Source organism: Phocoena phocoena, chromosome 21, assembly GCF_963924675.1.
Source record: "Phocoena phocoena chromosome 21, mPhoPho1.1, whole genome shotgun sequence".
Lineage (NCBI taxonomy): Eukaryota > Metazoa > Chordata > Mammalia > Artiodactyla > Phocoenidae > Phocoena > Phocoena phocoena.
Window position 1 is genome coordinate 10,476,141 of NC_089239.1, and position 15,828 is coordinate 10,491,968.

The following is a 15,828-nucleotide window of genomic DNA, read 5'->3' on the forward strand; positions in this document are numbered from 1 at the left end:
TTGTTGCTGCAAACTTCGCTTGGAAGCGAGCAAAGGAACGTGCGAGCCGCCACCTAGGACCAAGTTCTTGCCATCTGGGCAGAAATGTAACCACTCCCCGGAGCTGGCTTCTCAAAGAGCTATAGAAATGCTAAACAGTAACAGATCTGGAGGCAGAAAACAATGTGGCACTAATTGTTCCGTTTCCTCCGCTTTCCTAGCGGGGGAGGCTGGCCCCGGCTGCTCCGGCCATCCCACCGCGCCGCGCGCTTCTCTCTCAAGTATCCCAAGGACTGGGAAGCTGAAGTGGGGAGGCGCCCGAGGAGCAAAGATGCTCCCCACCCTCCGATCCGGGCAGACCTGCAAATAATGCCCGGGGACCAGAGGAAGGCTCCCATTGGCCAGAGGGCGGGTGACGGCAAGGGGGCGGAGTTTCCCGGGGCAGGGGGCTGGGGAGTATAAGGGAGGGGGGCGTGCGCGCACCGTGTCAGTTTCGAAGTCCCTGGCTTCTACCTTCTGCGCTCAGGCAACTGGATCGCGCCTCGGGCTAAGGCTTTTCCCTCCTCTGTCGACCCGGCGCCTCCACCCGGCCCTGCGGCGCCCCGCAGCTCCCCGCCCCCCACCAGCCCCGGGGCCCTTCCTGCTTTTTCTCCGCGGTGCTTTGATCCGGGGGCCCTTCTGTTTGTTTTCTCTTCTTTCCTCTTTGTTGCTCTAAAACCCACCTAGCCGAAGCCCCCCGCTGCGGAGGGAGTTCGACTTGCAGAGGAAGGCGGCTACCGCGCACCTCATCCGTCCCTCCTGCGACCCCGCCAGCCGGCGCGCCCACCCCCCCTGCCAGACCCGCCGCCTGCGTTCGTTCGCCTGAGGAAGCCAGCCGAGAGTTCATTGATGCACCCATTCCAGTGGTGTAACGGTGAGTCCCGGGCCGGGAAGGCGAGGGGTGCGGAGCCGGCCAGAGACGCGGAGAGCGGGGCGCCAGGCTTCAGATCCGAGGGCTCGTTCTCCCTCTTGAGCCAAGTTTTTCCTGAAACGGGACCGGCGGGGAGGCGTCCTGGCGCCCGACTCTGCTCTGCACACCGCGGAATTTGGGGGGAAAAAAAAGATTCAGGTTTAACTCCAGGGCTGGGAAGGATCTCTTGAGCGGGCGGCGGGCGGGGGGCGTGGGAGCCGAGGGGTTCCCGGCCTTTGTGTGGCGGCTTCGCACTCCTACCCCCTTCCCTTGGCTTTGTGCGCTCAAACTCTGTTCTTTGTTGTGGTTGTCGGAGAATTAAATCCGCGCTCGGGCTCGGATCTCCTAGAGGGAGCTCAAGTTCCTGGCCTGAAACTTTTCAGGCTATTTTAAATATGTATACAATGCGGCGTGCGGGGTGGCGCGCCGGGGCGGCTTCCTCTGCGCCTTTGTTGGCTTCGCACGGGCGGCGGAGGGGGCTTTGTGACGGTGGAAGACGCCGGACTAATGAGCGTGGCTTTATTGGATTGATAAAGCCTTGCAGAGTTTTCGGCGCCCGGCTACCCTTGAGAGCAGGGCTTGCCTGGAGAGCTGTGCTCACGGGCCCCAAGGCCAGACTAGCTCCCGTGCCTCGGCGGTGGCCGCGCCTCCAGACCCGACCACCCCTCCCACCCCGGCCTGGGTGATGCTAAATTCATCCCACCTGAGGCTTTTAGCGGTTCAGGTGATGCATAGAGATTGGGCTTGGGTCTGGTTCCTCGCTCAGGCTACCTACCTGAAGAGAGGGCCCTTCTGGGCGGGTCAGTTCAAAACTTCGGCTCCTAATACCCTCCAGTGGCCCTAGGATCTTGACTGCGTTGTTCTAAAGCTTGGAGACTTTCTGGTGAAAGGGGGGAGCGCGGCGGAGGCACTTCTGGTGAAAGGGGGAAGGGGACCGGGGGAACCAAGCAGCTGGCATTATCTCTCAGTAGGGTAGGCTGGCTAGTTAGGGGGGTGGGAATCCATTATTGAGAGCAGACTCTTGCCAGATCTTGCATTAATTATTTCAAGAGGCTTTTGTTTTAAGGCAGGGTTTGGGCAGCATGTGTATAAGGGGGCCCCCATCCCCCTCTTCCTCTTGCTGGTAGGATCTAATTTCCTGAAAATGAACCCAGCTGTGTGTGTGATAGGCAGCATTGCCTGAGTGGGGACGAGGGGGTGGGATGAGGAAGGACGGTGCATCCCAGCATCTGGGAAAGATTCCTGTTGGCTGGGAAGGAGAAGCGTTTCCCAGATCCACTGGTCTTTCTTGGCCAGCCCTTCTCGTGACGTCACTCCAGCTCCCGGCCCGCTGCTCAGATACGAAACATTCTGATGTCAAGGCTTTCATAGGTCGGGGGAAACAATGGAACAGACTTCAGGAGAAGAACCAAGGTGGCCGTCACTAACACTAGCCTTTCTTCTGGGCAGCCCCCTTTCCTGTGAGGGTTTAGACCAGCAGAGGACTTGCTGCTTTATCTTTTCACTTATTTTTTTTTTAATTTATTTGATTTTTATTGAAGTATAGTTGATTTACAGTGTTGTGTTTCTTTTCACTTTTTTTTTCAATTTTTTTTGTTTACTGAAGTGTAGCTGATTTGCAATGTTGTGTCCATCTCTGCTGTACAGCAAAGTGACTCAGTTATTACACATATAGATATTCTTTTTTTATATTCTTTGCCATTACGGTTTATCACAGGATACTGAATATAGTTCCCTGTTCTTGTCATTTCTTTGTTATTTTTAAAATTTTAAAAAATTTTTAAAATTTATTTTTGGCTGCATTGGTCCTTCGTTGCTGCGTGCAGGCTTTCTCTAGTTGTGGTGCCCGGGCTTCTCATTGCGATGGCTTCTCTTGTTGCAGAGCACGGGCTCTAAGCTCACGGGCTCTACAGTGCAGGCTCAGTAGTTGTGGCTCACAGGCTCTAGAGCGCAGGCTCAGTAGTTGTGGCGCACGGGCTTAGTTGCTCTGCGACATGTGGGATCTTCTGGGAGCAGGGCTCAAACCCGTGTCCCCTGCACTGGCAGGTGGGTTCTTAACCACTACACCACCAGGGAAGTCCCTCTTGTCACTTCTTAAAGTGACAGAGAGATGACTTTTCTGACTCCAGTGAAGAAGCAATCCTTCTCCGCACACCTTTGTGAAAAATATCTAAAGCCCCCTTTTTCCTGGGGTTGGTATTCTGTCCTTATAAGTTTAGAGGAAAAACTACTCCACTGTCAGGTTTTAGCCCAAGGTATACTTTTCTCACTTCTTTTTAATCAGAATGCAAGCAAATGGACCATCTCTTCTCAGCTATGAAGCTCTTCTCCCCCATACTTCTTTATCACAGAAAGTCCCAAACTCACTGACTCAATCCTGGAACCCCAGGGGAAGCTTCTCTCAGCAAGATAACATGGTCAAGATAAACTGATAAAGTGCTGAGGCCAGAGTGCCTCCAGAGTGAATACATGTAAACCCTCTGCATTCGCTATGGCCATTGCTGTGCAAGTTCCCAGAGCAGGGAACCCAGGGAAGTTCTTTGGGACCCTAAAGATGCCGGGATCCAGCTCGTGGAGAGCAAAGGCAGGTTGAGGGTTAGACCCTCTTACGGCATCAACAGTTGATGAGACAGGGTTAGGGAGATGTGCCTGGTGGGGAAGAAGGCCTCTTGGCATTGAGGACGGAGTTCCATGGAAGAGAAGCCGAAAGGCCCCTTTCCACAGTAGACAGAAAACTGTCCCTCCCTGGCCAGTCCACCATGATGTCTTCATGGAAAATTGATCTCTTTTGGCCCACAGAGATCAAATATTTAAGTGGAGGGTGAAGGAGTGGTGAAAACTTTCTAACCCAAGCTGGAGGCTCAGAAGCAAAGGCTGGACAAAGTTTAGTAGCTCATTAATTTTTTTTCCATCTTTAACCAAAAAGTCTTTTCAGGATAAGAACTACTTTTACTTTTTGTTTCCCCACAGTGTCTAGGTCGGTGTATAAATCAAGCCAGCAGCAGTACTTGTTGGTTGACTGGTCATCTGTTAGCTGAGGGCAGTTTCTGGGCAATTTTCCCAAACTTCAGTCTCCTTACTTTGAAGTGGGAGCTTTTGCCAAGATGACCAGATCGTCTTGAGAAAAATCACGAGTTATTTATCTGTTAACCAGTTATTGAAAACACGCCAAGCACGAGGGTAGGCACTGGAGAATGTACAGAAGTCCACTTTGCTGTCCTCAGACCCAGGAGCACTCAGGCTTGTTAGAATCCCTCATCTCTGATCTCAGGATTGTACATAATCACACCTCTACCACGGGCCTCACTTTGTATGATGAAAACCTTTGTGTCTGTCTTCTTCCCTAGACGATAAAATCATCTTGTCTTTCTTCTTTGCTTTTTTATCTTCAGTGTCTGTTGTGGTACTTGTCATGTAATCACTGCTTAATGCCTGTTCGAGTTAAATGAAGTTGATTCTAGGAACAGTGGGGCAACATAAGATGGTTACGGAGTGTGCCAGAGCTGGAACACGTGGTACAGGCTGTGGGCGCTATAGATTTCGGGGTGGGGAGTCCCTGGAATATCACAAAGACCAGGTTTGGGGGACTTTGGGGAAGGAGAGGGAGTTTCAGGCAGAGAAAGCTTCATGAACAAAGGTGTGGAGGCAGGTGAAGATAGAGATGGGCAAGAATTAGAGAGGAGGCTGGCCCACCTGGGGTGATGCTGGAGGATACTGAGTCGGGGAGGTAAAGAGGGGACCCAACGCACACGTGTTTAGGAGGACTTGAAGACAGTCATGAGTTTGGGAAATACATGCTAGAAACCAAGTGGAAGGAAATGTCATACATGTGGGCTAAATTAGAGGAGGGACTAGACATCAATTAATAGGCACTTGGAGTAGAATTGGGCTCCAAAGTCTGTCTGGAATAGAGACTTGGCAGTACAGTTGGCACACAATCTGAAAGAGGTTTGGAGGGGGAGGTTCATTATATCGATCACTAGATTGATCTCGGGGATGAAGAGGGCTGAGATGTATGAGGTCAAAGATGACTCCAGTCTTTCAAGCCAGTCTTTCTGCTGAGTTGGGGTTGCTTCGCTAATTACAGTGTAGGATTCCAAAGTGTATTAATGGTGATCTGTCTCCTAACCACGACGTCAGGAAAGTACTTAAAACCCACATTGAGGGCTTGAGTCTAGAGAGGTTCACCCACCCCCGCACACCTCGCAGGATCTCAGTTCCTTGACCAGGTACTGAACCCGCGCCCTCGGCAGTGAAAGCATGGAGTCCTAACCACTGAACCACCAGGGAATTCCCCAGAGGGCTTTGAAGCCAGACTTTCTTAGCTGTTTGACTGTACACACATTGTTTAATGATGATTGAGTCTTTTTTCCCCATGGTGGGGTGGGGAGTAACATTTCACAGTGGCCTTATTACAAAGGTCAAGTTATAGCTTGAGAATGTGCTTGGGTGATAGCAGGTGTATGGTAAAGTCTAACCTTCTTGTCCCAGCACTTCCTGAAATCCAAGAGTTTGAGGCTTACCTTTCGGATCATTGATAGTTTTTGCCTGCAAACAGGAAAAAACACTCAACTGGCTTGTGGTTAAATCCTTTTTTTTTTTTTCTTTGTAAACATGATAGAAAATTTACTAATTCTCAGAACCAGTAGTCCCAAGATAGTGGCTCTAGGATTGCTTAATCCAGCAACTCAACTGACAACATCCTTCTTCTTTCCTTGTCCTCTCTGCCACCAGCTTGATATTGAACTTCTCTCTTTCCAGCTATAACTTGGCTGCCACCCTTCCAGGTGTTTTGGGGGGATGTGACCCCCCCTCCCCCCGTGCCTTTCTGGAATGCTGGCCCAGCCTCAGAGTGAGCAATTTCTATTCTGACCCTGGTGCAGTTTGGCTTCTGGAGCAGGTAGCTTAATAATGACAAATGACCTTTGCAACTGTACTTTGCAATTTACAAAGCGTATTTCTTACGCCATCGTTTTCGGTACTCTCTGCACATTGCTTGTTTTCCTGTGAAAAAGTGGAGCTTAGCGAGGTAATTTCCTAAAGGTCACATAGCTAGGGAGAGGTGGGATTGGAGCCCAAGTGTACCTTTCCTCACCTAAGGCTCTTCATTTTCCTACTGCACTGTATAGGCTTCTCCCTGATGGAAGTGAGTTTTCCATTTTCCGCCCATTGCCTGAATCCTTGATCCCCTAGATGGGGATGCTGGTTTAAGTACTGTGTGTATGATCCCATTTCGTAGCTTGGTTAAATAATTTACCCAAGATCATGTAGCTAGTAAGTGTTGGAACTAGGGTACAGATATAAGCCCCTGGAATGTAAATTGGTGCAGCCACGACGGAAAACAGTATGGAGGTTCCTTAAAAAACTAAAAATAGCTATATGATCCAGCAATCCCACTCCTGGACATACATCTGGAGAAAACTCTAATTCGAAAAGATACATGCACCCTAATGTTCACAGCAGCAGTGCTTACAATAGCCAAGGCATGGAAGCAACCCAAGTGTCCATCCACAGATGAATGGATATCAAGATGTGGTATATATACATAATGGATATCACTCAGCCATAAAAAAGAATGAAGTAACACTATTGGCAGCAACATGGATGGACCTAGAGACGATCATACTAAGCGAAGTAAGTCAGAGAAAGACAAATATCCTATGATATCACCTGTATGTGGAATCTAAAATATGATACAAGTGAACTTATTTACAAAACAGAAACAGACTCACAGACATAGAAAACAAACTTATGGTTACCAAAGGGGAGAGGGAATCAGGGAAGGGTAAATTAGGAGTTTGGGATTAACAGATACAAACTACTGTATATAAAATAGATAAACAACAAGCACCTACTGTATAGCACAGGGAACTATATTCAATATTCTGTAATAAACCGTCACGGAAAAGAATATGAAAAAGTATATATACATGTATAACTGAATCACTTTGCTGTACACCAGCAACTAACACAACATTGTAAATCAACTAGACTCCGATTAAAAAAAAAAAGCCCCCGAGTCAGAGGTTTGCCATTTCTCCCTGCATCTTTGCTCACACAGAGTGGCCCCAGTGGTAAATTTCCCACTGTCGTAATACTTTCCCTCCCGTTCTTTGCAGGGTGTTTCTGCGGCCTGGGACTGGTGAGCACCAACAAGTCCTGCTCGATGCCACCCATCAGTTTCCAGGACCTTCCCCTCAACATCTACATGGTCATCTTCGGCACGGGCATCTTCGTCTTCATGCTCAGCCTCATCTTCTGCTGCTATTTCATCAGGTGGGCGGCTTGCTGGCTGATCTGGGCTTGGGGGAGTCTAGGAGGCAGTGGCCGTGGGTCGGGTGAGCTGAGTGAGGCTCCAGTCACAGAGTCACCAGCCTCCAGCCGGGTCAGCTGCTTTGAGGACAGGACTTGGTCCTGCCCTTGGCTGGGCCCCTGAGGCCTGGTGTTTCTATTTACGTCAGCCTGTCAAGTTGTTGGAGAGCCTATAAGGTCAGCATGGGTTGGGGCTGCGTTCCCACCCTTTGGCCAGTTGTTCTCAGGTTGCCTAGAATGACCGTCCAGGTGATATCATCAGTGGTCCCTAGCTGTCTCTCTCCGCCCATTCACATTCTCTGGATGGCCAGGGATGGGAGGCATCATTACACCAATGTCATGATCCTCTGCCCTCCTGGGAAGTCCTGCTGTCATCCCTCCAGATGCTAATATTAGCAAGCTGGTGTCTGCAGAGCCGCTTATTTGTTCTGCCTTGTGAGCTCTTATGTTTGAGAGAGAAAAAACCGAAAACCATCCCTTCTTGAGCGTGGCCGTGCTAGCCAAGCTCCAGGAACTGTTTTCTTCACTTGCAGACAAGGGAACTCGTGGCTGTTTTCTATCAAAAATGTGGGGCAGGGAAAAAAAAAAAAAAAAAAAAATGTGGGGCATGCCTGGTATTCAGAGTGGAAAATACAGTAGTGTTTCTGACTAGGGTGCCCTGTTGGTATTAACAATTCCTCATTGTATGGGACTGTCTTGTGCTTTGGGGAACACTGGACACCCCTGACCATTAGAATGTGCTAATGGTCCTGAGAGCCATTGTGATAACCAAGCCACACAACCCCCCATACACAAACACGTGATCACCCAACGCCTGGGTAGACGGATGTCAGCTGGGGTCTAGGCTGGTGTCTGATCAAATCACCTAAGAAGATTAAATTAAGATGAAGGAAAAAGGAGTTCCTGTTCCCCACTGAGATGTCCCAGTGGGTTTGAGTGCTTCACCTGGCAGGAGGCTGGGGGAAAATAGATCCTTGTCCAGATTCCTAGGGCTGGAGGAGCTCCCTCTTAAGAAGGGGAGGTGCCCGTGGGCCCTGCTCTCTTGTGCTCCCCGTCCATACCTTGGGCTCCTTCTTTCTCAGGACTTTAAAAAGTCCCCGGGACTGGAATTTTCCACTTACAAGTCTTTGCAGAAGAGGTAGAGTCTAAAATTTGCATCTAATTAGTAAGTGAGGGTAGATTTCCCATATCTCACCACCCCTCCCCTTTCCCCAAGCCTAAGTTTTCTTCTGCAAACTCTTCCGTCTTCCTGACCACCAACCACTGCGCTCTCCCCATATGAAGCAATTTATACAACTCCCCAGAGACGGAAGATGGAGACATAGCAAAGATTTTTGTGTGACGCTGGCAGGAGGCTGTAAAACCAACTCTGGCCCCTGCACACACACACACGCGCAGAGGCACACCCATGCCAGGCTGCAAACGTGGTCAAGAGAAGAAAATCTACAAAATTACTCTGAGCCAGTATGTGGGTGACCGGGCTTCATTTCCCGATGGTGCCACTGATAGGTGTGATCTTAGGGTTTTAGCTACTCTCTACTAGGTACCTTCTTTGTGCCAGGCATCATGGTCAGCATTTTGTAAAACATTTAGCTTACTTAGTCCTCAGAACTTGCCTCCAGTTCCGGTACCAGCCTGCTTCTGCTTCATAAATGAGGAAATGCATATGCTCAGACAGTAACAGACCTGCCGACGGTCCTATATCCAGGAAGATGGAGAGGTGAGCTAGTCTGATGACAGTTAGGGAGAGTCTTTCAGATTCTAGATGTTGGTCTTCTCCGATTCCTCTTCCTTGAACGGGAACAGCTGTGGCATCCGTGGCCGCTGCCTTGCAGCTAGAGAGTGTGGTCCTGCAGAAGGACGGGCCGGGAGCTCTGGGTATGGCTGATTTATTCTCTGTTTGGCTGGAGTTAAAGAACAGAGCTGCAACCACATGATAACAGAAGCTGTCCCCACTGCGGGGCTGCTCAGCGCCACCTGTTCCCCCTGCAGGAATCTGCCCCTTTGCCACCCTGCCCTCTGTCCTGCAGTCTGCCCGAAGCCAGTTTGTCCCTGGCTTGCTGGCATGTGGCAGCCTGGGAGTGTCTATATATAGAAAGACACACAAGCACAGAAGCCACTTCCTCTCCCTGCTTCTCGGTTTCCTCCTCAGCCAAAATAGGCCCGTGACCCCCCTCCTGACCTGGTGAGCTCATCGGCCAAGGCCAGCCTCTGCTCCCCCTCTCTCTGTCTCCCTGACTCCCATCCCCCGACCGCAGGAGCTGATCTCTGCCCTACACAGGATGGAGGGGCCCGTGAAGTACAACTGGGCAGGAAAGGAACCATTATTTTTGGGACCTGGCTGCATTGTTTGTTGCAAAAGGGAAAAGCTGGGGAGAGCCCACTGGCAGCGGCTAGAAATGGTCTCATTGAATTCAGGGTATTTTTAGTTGCTTTGCTCACCCAACAGCTGAGAAGGCCACCTGTCCAGAGTCGTTGGCACTCCATCCCCTGCTGGGATGGCCCAGGATCTCTGCTTTTTGCTTTGTTTCCCTTGCAACCCTTTCGGCCTCATTTCATCACAATCTGTACCTTCCTGACGTGGAAATCTACATGCAGAGTGAATATAGAATGTGGCTCTGAAGCGCTTGACTCTTCCGAGAGATAGTCTTAGGCTGTAAGAGTCAGGCTTTTGGAGGATCCTCAGGTGAGACCATTAAAGGGAGCTAGGCAGATGGAAGGGCCGAGGGTGGAGAAGGAGGGCACCCCAGGCACCCTACGACACAGCAAGCAGAAAGGCCCTGCACGTACTCTGTAAGTGTAGCCTTGTTGCAGGCGAGGCAGGCGAGGCTTAAGAGATGGACAACCCCTCGTTCTGAGTCAGGAAGCAACTCCTCACCACTTCCTTATTTACTCTGTACATACCTCCTAGCAGAGCAGCGGCGTCTCCCTCAGAAGGTGGCTGTGAGCACCCCGGCGATGAGATCACTTTCTTTCTTCCCCAGATTAAGCCAATATCAGGCAGGTCGCACTTGATTATTTAAGCTTTGTGTACATCCTTCCCCGCCCCTCTCATTTGGAAGTGGGGACACAGTGTATATGTGAAAGTAGTACCAAGGTAAGGGTGGGGGCTTCCCTGGTGGCACAGTGGTTGAGAGTCCGCCTGCCAATGCAGGGGACGCGGGTTCGTGCATCCCCCCGGTCCGGGAGGATCCCACGTGCCGCGGAGCGGCTGGGCCCATGAGCCATGGCCGCTGAGCCTGCGCGTCTGGAGCCTGTGCTCCGCAACGGGAGAGGCCACAACAGTGAGAGGCCCGTGCAAAAAAAAAAAAAAAAAAAAAAAAGGGAAGGGTGGAATGGTGCAAGCCCTGTTTAGGCCCTTAGCCCAACCCTCCAATGACCAGAAACTGTCCGATGCCACCTTCAGACCAAGGCTGGGGAACACCTGTCCCCTGACCTCCTGTTAGGAGCCATGGAGGTGGCGGCAGCCCGATCTTAACCTGTCCCCTAGCTGTGCATCAGATACGGCTCTTCCAGACCTTCTGCACCCCCCTCCGCTCTGGTTCCAGCATCTCGGTGTTGCTCTTGGGGCGTCTTACCTCGCTCCCTTCGACTGAGGCTCGTGATTGGAGATTCCCTGCCTCTAACTCAGGCCAGCAATCTTTTTCTGCAAAAGGCCAGATATTATAGGTTTTGCGGGTCATATGATCTCTGTCTGAACCACCCAGCCCTACCTTGCAGAAGCAGCCATAGATGGTACATAAGCTATTGGGTTGGCCAAAAAAAGATCGTTCAGGTTTTTCCTTAAGATGTTGTGGAAACCCCCAAATGAACTTTTGGGCCAATCCAATATAACGTGGCTCTGCCCCAGTAAAATTTTATAGGCATTGAACTTGAGTTTCATATAATTTTAACATGGCATGAAATATTCTTTTGATTCCTGCTTTCAGCCATTTAAGAATAAGTACCATTCTTAGCTTCTAGGCCCTATGAAACAAGCAGTCAGCTGGATTTGGCTCTCAGGAGGCCGTGGTTTGCTACCCCTATCCTACCTAACCTGTTGGTTTTCTCAGGTTTCCTTCCAATAACACAGCTCTTTGGTAGAAATGATCCGTGGGAGAGAAAGCCCCATCTAGTTCCCAAGTACAGGAGGACATAGAGCTCCCTGCGTAATTCAGAAGGTTTCCCTCACTGAAAATAAAACAGGAAAAAAAAAAAAATAATTGTGATCAATGTGTGATCATGGTCCTAGTTATCTGCATAGTGAGCCATTCAGAGTCAGAGGCTTGCTGATGAAAGGGCGTTTCCCAAAACCATCACATATTCTCAGGACCATGGTATGTGCCACCTAATTGGTGAAGCAGGCCACAGTGTGTGCTGAAGAGCTCGGCCTCTGTCATCAGATCGACTTTGATTCAAATCCAGACTCTGCTGCCAGCCAGCTCTGGCATTTGGGCAAGTTACTTAACTTCTTTGGACGCCGTGTTCCTCATCTGCAAAAAGGGACGTCTCTCCCTCTGGAAGTTGTTTGGAATTGGTGCAGACATGAGGCGTTGCAAATCCTCCATCACAATTGTGCTCCTGCCATTAGTAACGGCGTGTTCTGGCCATTGTGTTTTGGCCATTGAGAGTCCAGTTGTATGCGGGCCACCAGCTTGAAACAAAAAGAGGAAAACAAAGAAGGAATTGCCTGTGTTGGCCTGGCGCTGTGAAGTGGGGCAGGCGTGTGCTCTGGTTCCAGAATACTTGTGTTCTCTGAGTGGAAAATTCCCCAGGCTCAACAGACTTTATCCTGCTCCCCTGGCTTGGTGGAAATGTCCCTCTTAAGAATATCTAACTTCTGGGAATTCCCTCGTGGTCCAGTGATTAGGACGCCGTGCTTTCACTGCCGAGGGCGTGGGTTCAGTCCCTGATCAGGGAACTGAGATCCTGCAAGCTGCGTGGCACGGCCAAAAAAAAAAATCTTGCTTCCATACAGTCAGCAAGCAGATGGTTGACCTGTATATTTGGGGAGCCTGAAGGAAGTGACCTACCAGAGACAGCAGGGAGGGCGAATGAACTATGGGTTGGCCAAAAAGTTCGTTCGGGTTTCTCATTGCATCATATGGAAAAACCCGAACGAACTTTTTGGCCAACTCAGGATTAGGGTGCTCTGCAGAGATGCCCCCAGTCTGGGGGAGCTGGCAGTGAGTTTTGAGGCAGTTGAACCTGAGTAAGAGTCTTGAGTCCTTAACCCACTCTGGTGACCTGCAGAGGGTCCCGTGCATACTCCATGTGTCTATGGGAAGCACACCTCCCCACCCCCAGAAGGACGCCCCAAGCAGCCAGCCGGCCTCTCCTGCTCTGAATGGCTGTTTGTGCAAAGACATAATGATTTCTTCTCTCCCCTCTTTCTTGCTTCCCCAGCAAACTCCGGAACCAGGCACAGAGCGAACGATACGGATATAAAGAGGTAAATAAAGTCCACGTGTTGCCCCGAGACCTTATCCACTATTAGCCCTGCTTGGGAAGGGGGTGTGGGGAGAGAGCAGGTTTAAGCTGGCCTGGCCTCCCCCTTGGCCTCACCTCTGGCCCCCTCTGAGGCTAACTCCTTTCCCCGTCCTCAAGTCTGGCTGGGCCCAGGCAGGGCCCAGGCAGGGCCCAAAGCCCTCCTCCTTCACGGGAGGGTCACGGGGGCACTCCTGTGTGGGGCCAAAGACTCACTCCCTTCCTTGGCAGCTATACCACCTGGCCCCTGTGTTTGGTTGCTTCTGATACCAGGCCTCCACTTTTTTCCCCAGGTGGTGCTTAAAGGTGATGCCAAGAAGTTACAGTTATATGGGGTGAGTGCATTGGGACAGGTCGCGGGAGTGCCCGGCGGGTAAGGCAAACCTTCTCCAGCAATCTCAGCCTGACCTTTTCAGGAACCTTTTTAGTCCCTGCCTTCCTATTTCCTTGGGCCAAATAAAACTCATCCCAGGAGGTGATCAATATGCAGAATCCGTTATGTCTGGAACTGAACCAGCGCAGGCAGAAAACAAAAGGATCACAAAAGGGTTTGGATACATGGTGTGACCCACGGCCCCAGGAAGCCCACTAGGCATAATCTTAATGGGGAAGACGGTAAGACCACTCCATGCCAGATTTCAGTGACTTTCCCCTGCTCAGACCCCAGGTCTTGGTCTGAAAGAGGTTAACTTTGTGTATGCTCTGGTGACTGTGGATCTGATGCGTGTGTCCAGCCCTGAGGTTCTTCCCTGTTTCCCTCCATTCCCCTCCCCTCCCGCATCACACCCACTACCTGGGGCCCCTCAACTCTGACTCATTTAGGACTACACCATTTCCTCTTCCTTTCCCACCTATGCCTTTGGGGTCACCTAACTCATTTCCCAAGACTTCCTTCCATAACCATGGACACTCCTGCAGAGAGCGTGTGTGTGGTCGTCTGAGTGGGGAGGATCACAGGTCTCACTACACACAAGACTCTACCTGGACATGGCCTCATTTCATCCCTCTTTTTGGGGTCCACTGTCATGATGTCCACAAGTTCCAATGTTTCTTTAGCTCTCCTCCAGAAGAGTAATTCAGGTGGGATTGAAGGGGTTATAATGGGATGTAAGGCTGGACTTAAAGAATGTAAACCAGGGCTTCCCTGGTGGCGCAGTGGTAGAGAGTCCGCCTGCCGATGCAGGGGACACGGGTTCGTGCCCCGGTCCGGGAATATCCCACATGCCGCGGAGCAGCTGGGCCCATGAGCCACGGCCGCTGAGCCTGCGCGTCCAGAGCCTGTGCTCCGCAACGGGAGAGGCCACAACAGTGAGAGGCCCGCGTACCGCAAAAAAAGAATGTAAACCATACACCAGACCCCCCTCCTTTAGTTATTGATAAGTGCCCCCTCACCAAAGGTCCTAGGCTAGAAAGGGTTAAAAATCATAACTACTCAGCCATAAAAAAGAATGAAATAATGCTCTTTACAGCAACGTGGGTGGACCTAGAGATTATCCTCCTAAATGAGGTAAGTCAGAAAGAGAAAGAGAAACACCGTGTGATATCACTTATATGTGGAATCTTAAAATATGACACATGAACCTATCTACAAAACAGAAACAGATTCACAGACAAAGAACAGACCTGTGCTTGCCAAGGGGAGGGGGGGGTAGGGGAGGGACGGATTGGGAGCTTGGGATTAGCAGGTGCAAACTATGATATATAGAATGGATAAACAACAAGGTCCTATTGTATAGCACAGGGAACTATTATATTCAATATCCTATAATAATATAATAATTGGAAAAGAATATGAAAAAACATAATGTGTATAACTGAGTCACTTTGCTGTACAGCAGAAATTAACACAACATTGTAATTCAACTATACTTCAGTTTAAATATAAAAAAAAAAAAAGGTTCCTCTATAACAGCACTGCCCAGTGGAAATCTGAGGATAGAAAATGCTCTCTATCTGACCATCCGGCGTGGGGACCACTTACCACTTCTCAGCTGTTGAGCACTTGAAATGTGGCTAGTGTAACTGAGGAACTAAACGTTGAATTTCAGCTTATTTGGGTCGACTTAAACCTAAAGCAGGCCCCTGTGGTTCACGGCTACCGCCCTGCCAGGGTGAGTTCTCTCTTGGGTGGATGTTCTCTCTTGGAGGATGAGGTGCTGGGTATTCAGGATGGAGGAGTGAGGCTCTCCCCCTTCTCTTATCACAAGGCCCCTTTCTTCCCACAGCAGACCTGTGCAGTCTGTCTGGAAGACTTCAAGGGGAAGGATGAGCTGGGTGTGCTCTCATGCCAACACGCCTTTCACCGCAAGTAAGTGTCCACAGTGGATATGTGTGTCCCGGGGTGGCTTTGAAAGAAATAAGCAGGGAGCATCTTCCAGAGCCTCCAATCCCGACCCCTCCCATCTACCCTTTGCCGGTGATGCCCTTCATCCTGTCTGGACACCAAGCAAGCCAGAGGGGTTAGACCGGGTTGAGGATAGAAAGGTTCTTGTCCTGAGAAGCAGCTGGGCTCCATGAAAAGACAGCTGGAGCAGATTGGTATCTTCTTAGGGAAAAACAGGTCGTCTCTTGCCTGCAGGTGTCTGGTGAAGTGGCTGGAAGTACGCTGTGTCTGCCCCATGTGTAACAAGCCCATTGCTGGTCCCTCAGAGGCCACCCAGAGCATCGGGATCCTATTGGATGAGCTGGTGTGAGTGCTGCCTCCATACCAAGGCCTGGAGAAGACCTCTAGCCTCACGGGTGCCTGGTCCTTCCGCGAAGCCGCAGTGAACAAGACTGTTGGGTGGTGATGGGCATGCTCACCTGGAGGGGTGGGGGTGCCAGGCTGGTCTTCCAGCCTCAGGGTGAGACTAGACTTGCCCACCTCTCTGCTTCCTGAAGCCTGCTTCCCTGCTACTCAGTTCTGATGGTCTTGCCCGTCAGGACCACTGTATCCTGGTACTGGACTATCTGCCCGCCTTGTCCCTGCTCTGGGAAAAGAAATCCATTCCTATTTGGCCAAGAACTTAGAGCACACCCCCTTGAGGGTTCCGCTGAGGAGGACAAGCTGCCCTGACCTAGAAGAAGGAATGAGATGGGCTCTGCCCCACCTGTGACCTCCCCGCTCCTTCCAGAGGAAGGTT

At 50.6% G+C, this 15,828-nt stretch overlaps 1 protein-coding gene across 1 annotated transcript; it reads left to right on the top strand.

The window, feature by feature from the left end:
- Nucleotides 1-867: 867 nt before the first annotated feature.
- Nucleotides 868-15,399, top strand: RNF122 (ring finger protein 122). The gene is made up of 6 exons (XM_065900029.1): nt 868-892; nt 7,048-7,204; nt 12,626-12,671; nt 13,000-13,041; nt 14,932-15,014; nt 15,285-15,399. The coding sequence occupies exons 1-6, from the start codon at nt 868-870 to the stop codon at nt 15,397-15,399; spliced, it is 468 nt and encodes a 155-aa protein (XP_065756101.1).
- Nucleotides 15,400-15,828: the final 429 nt, after the last annotated feature.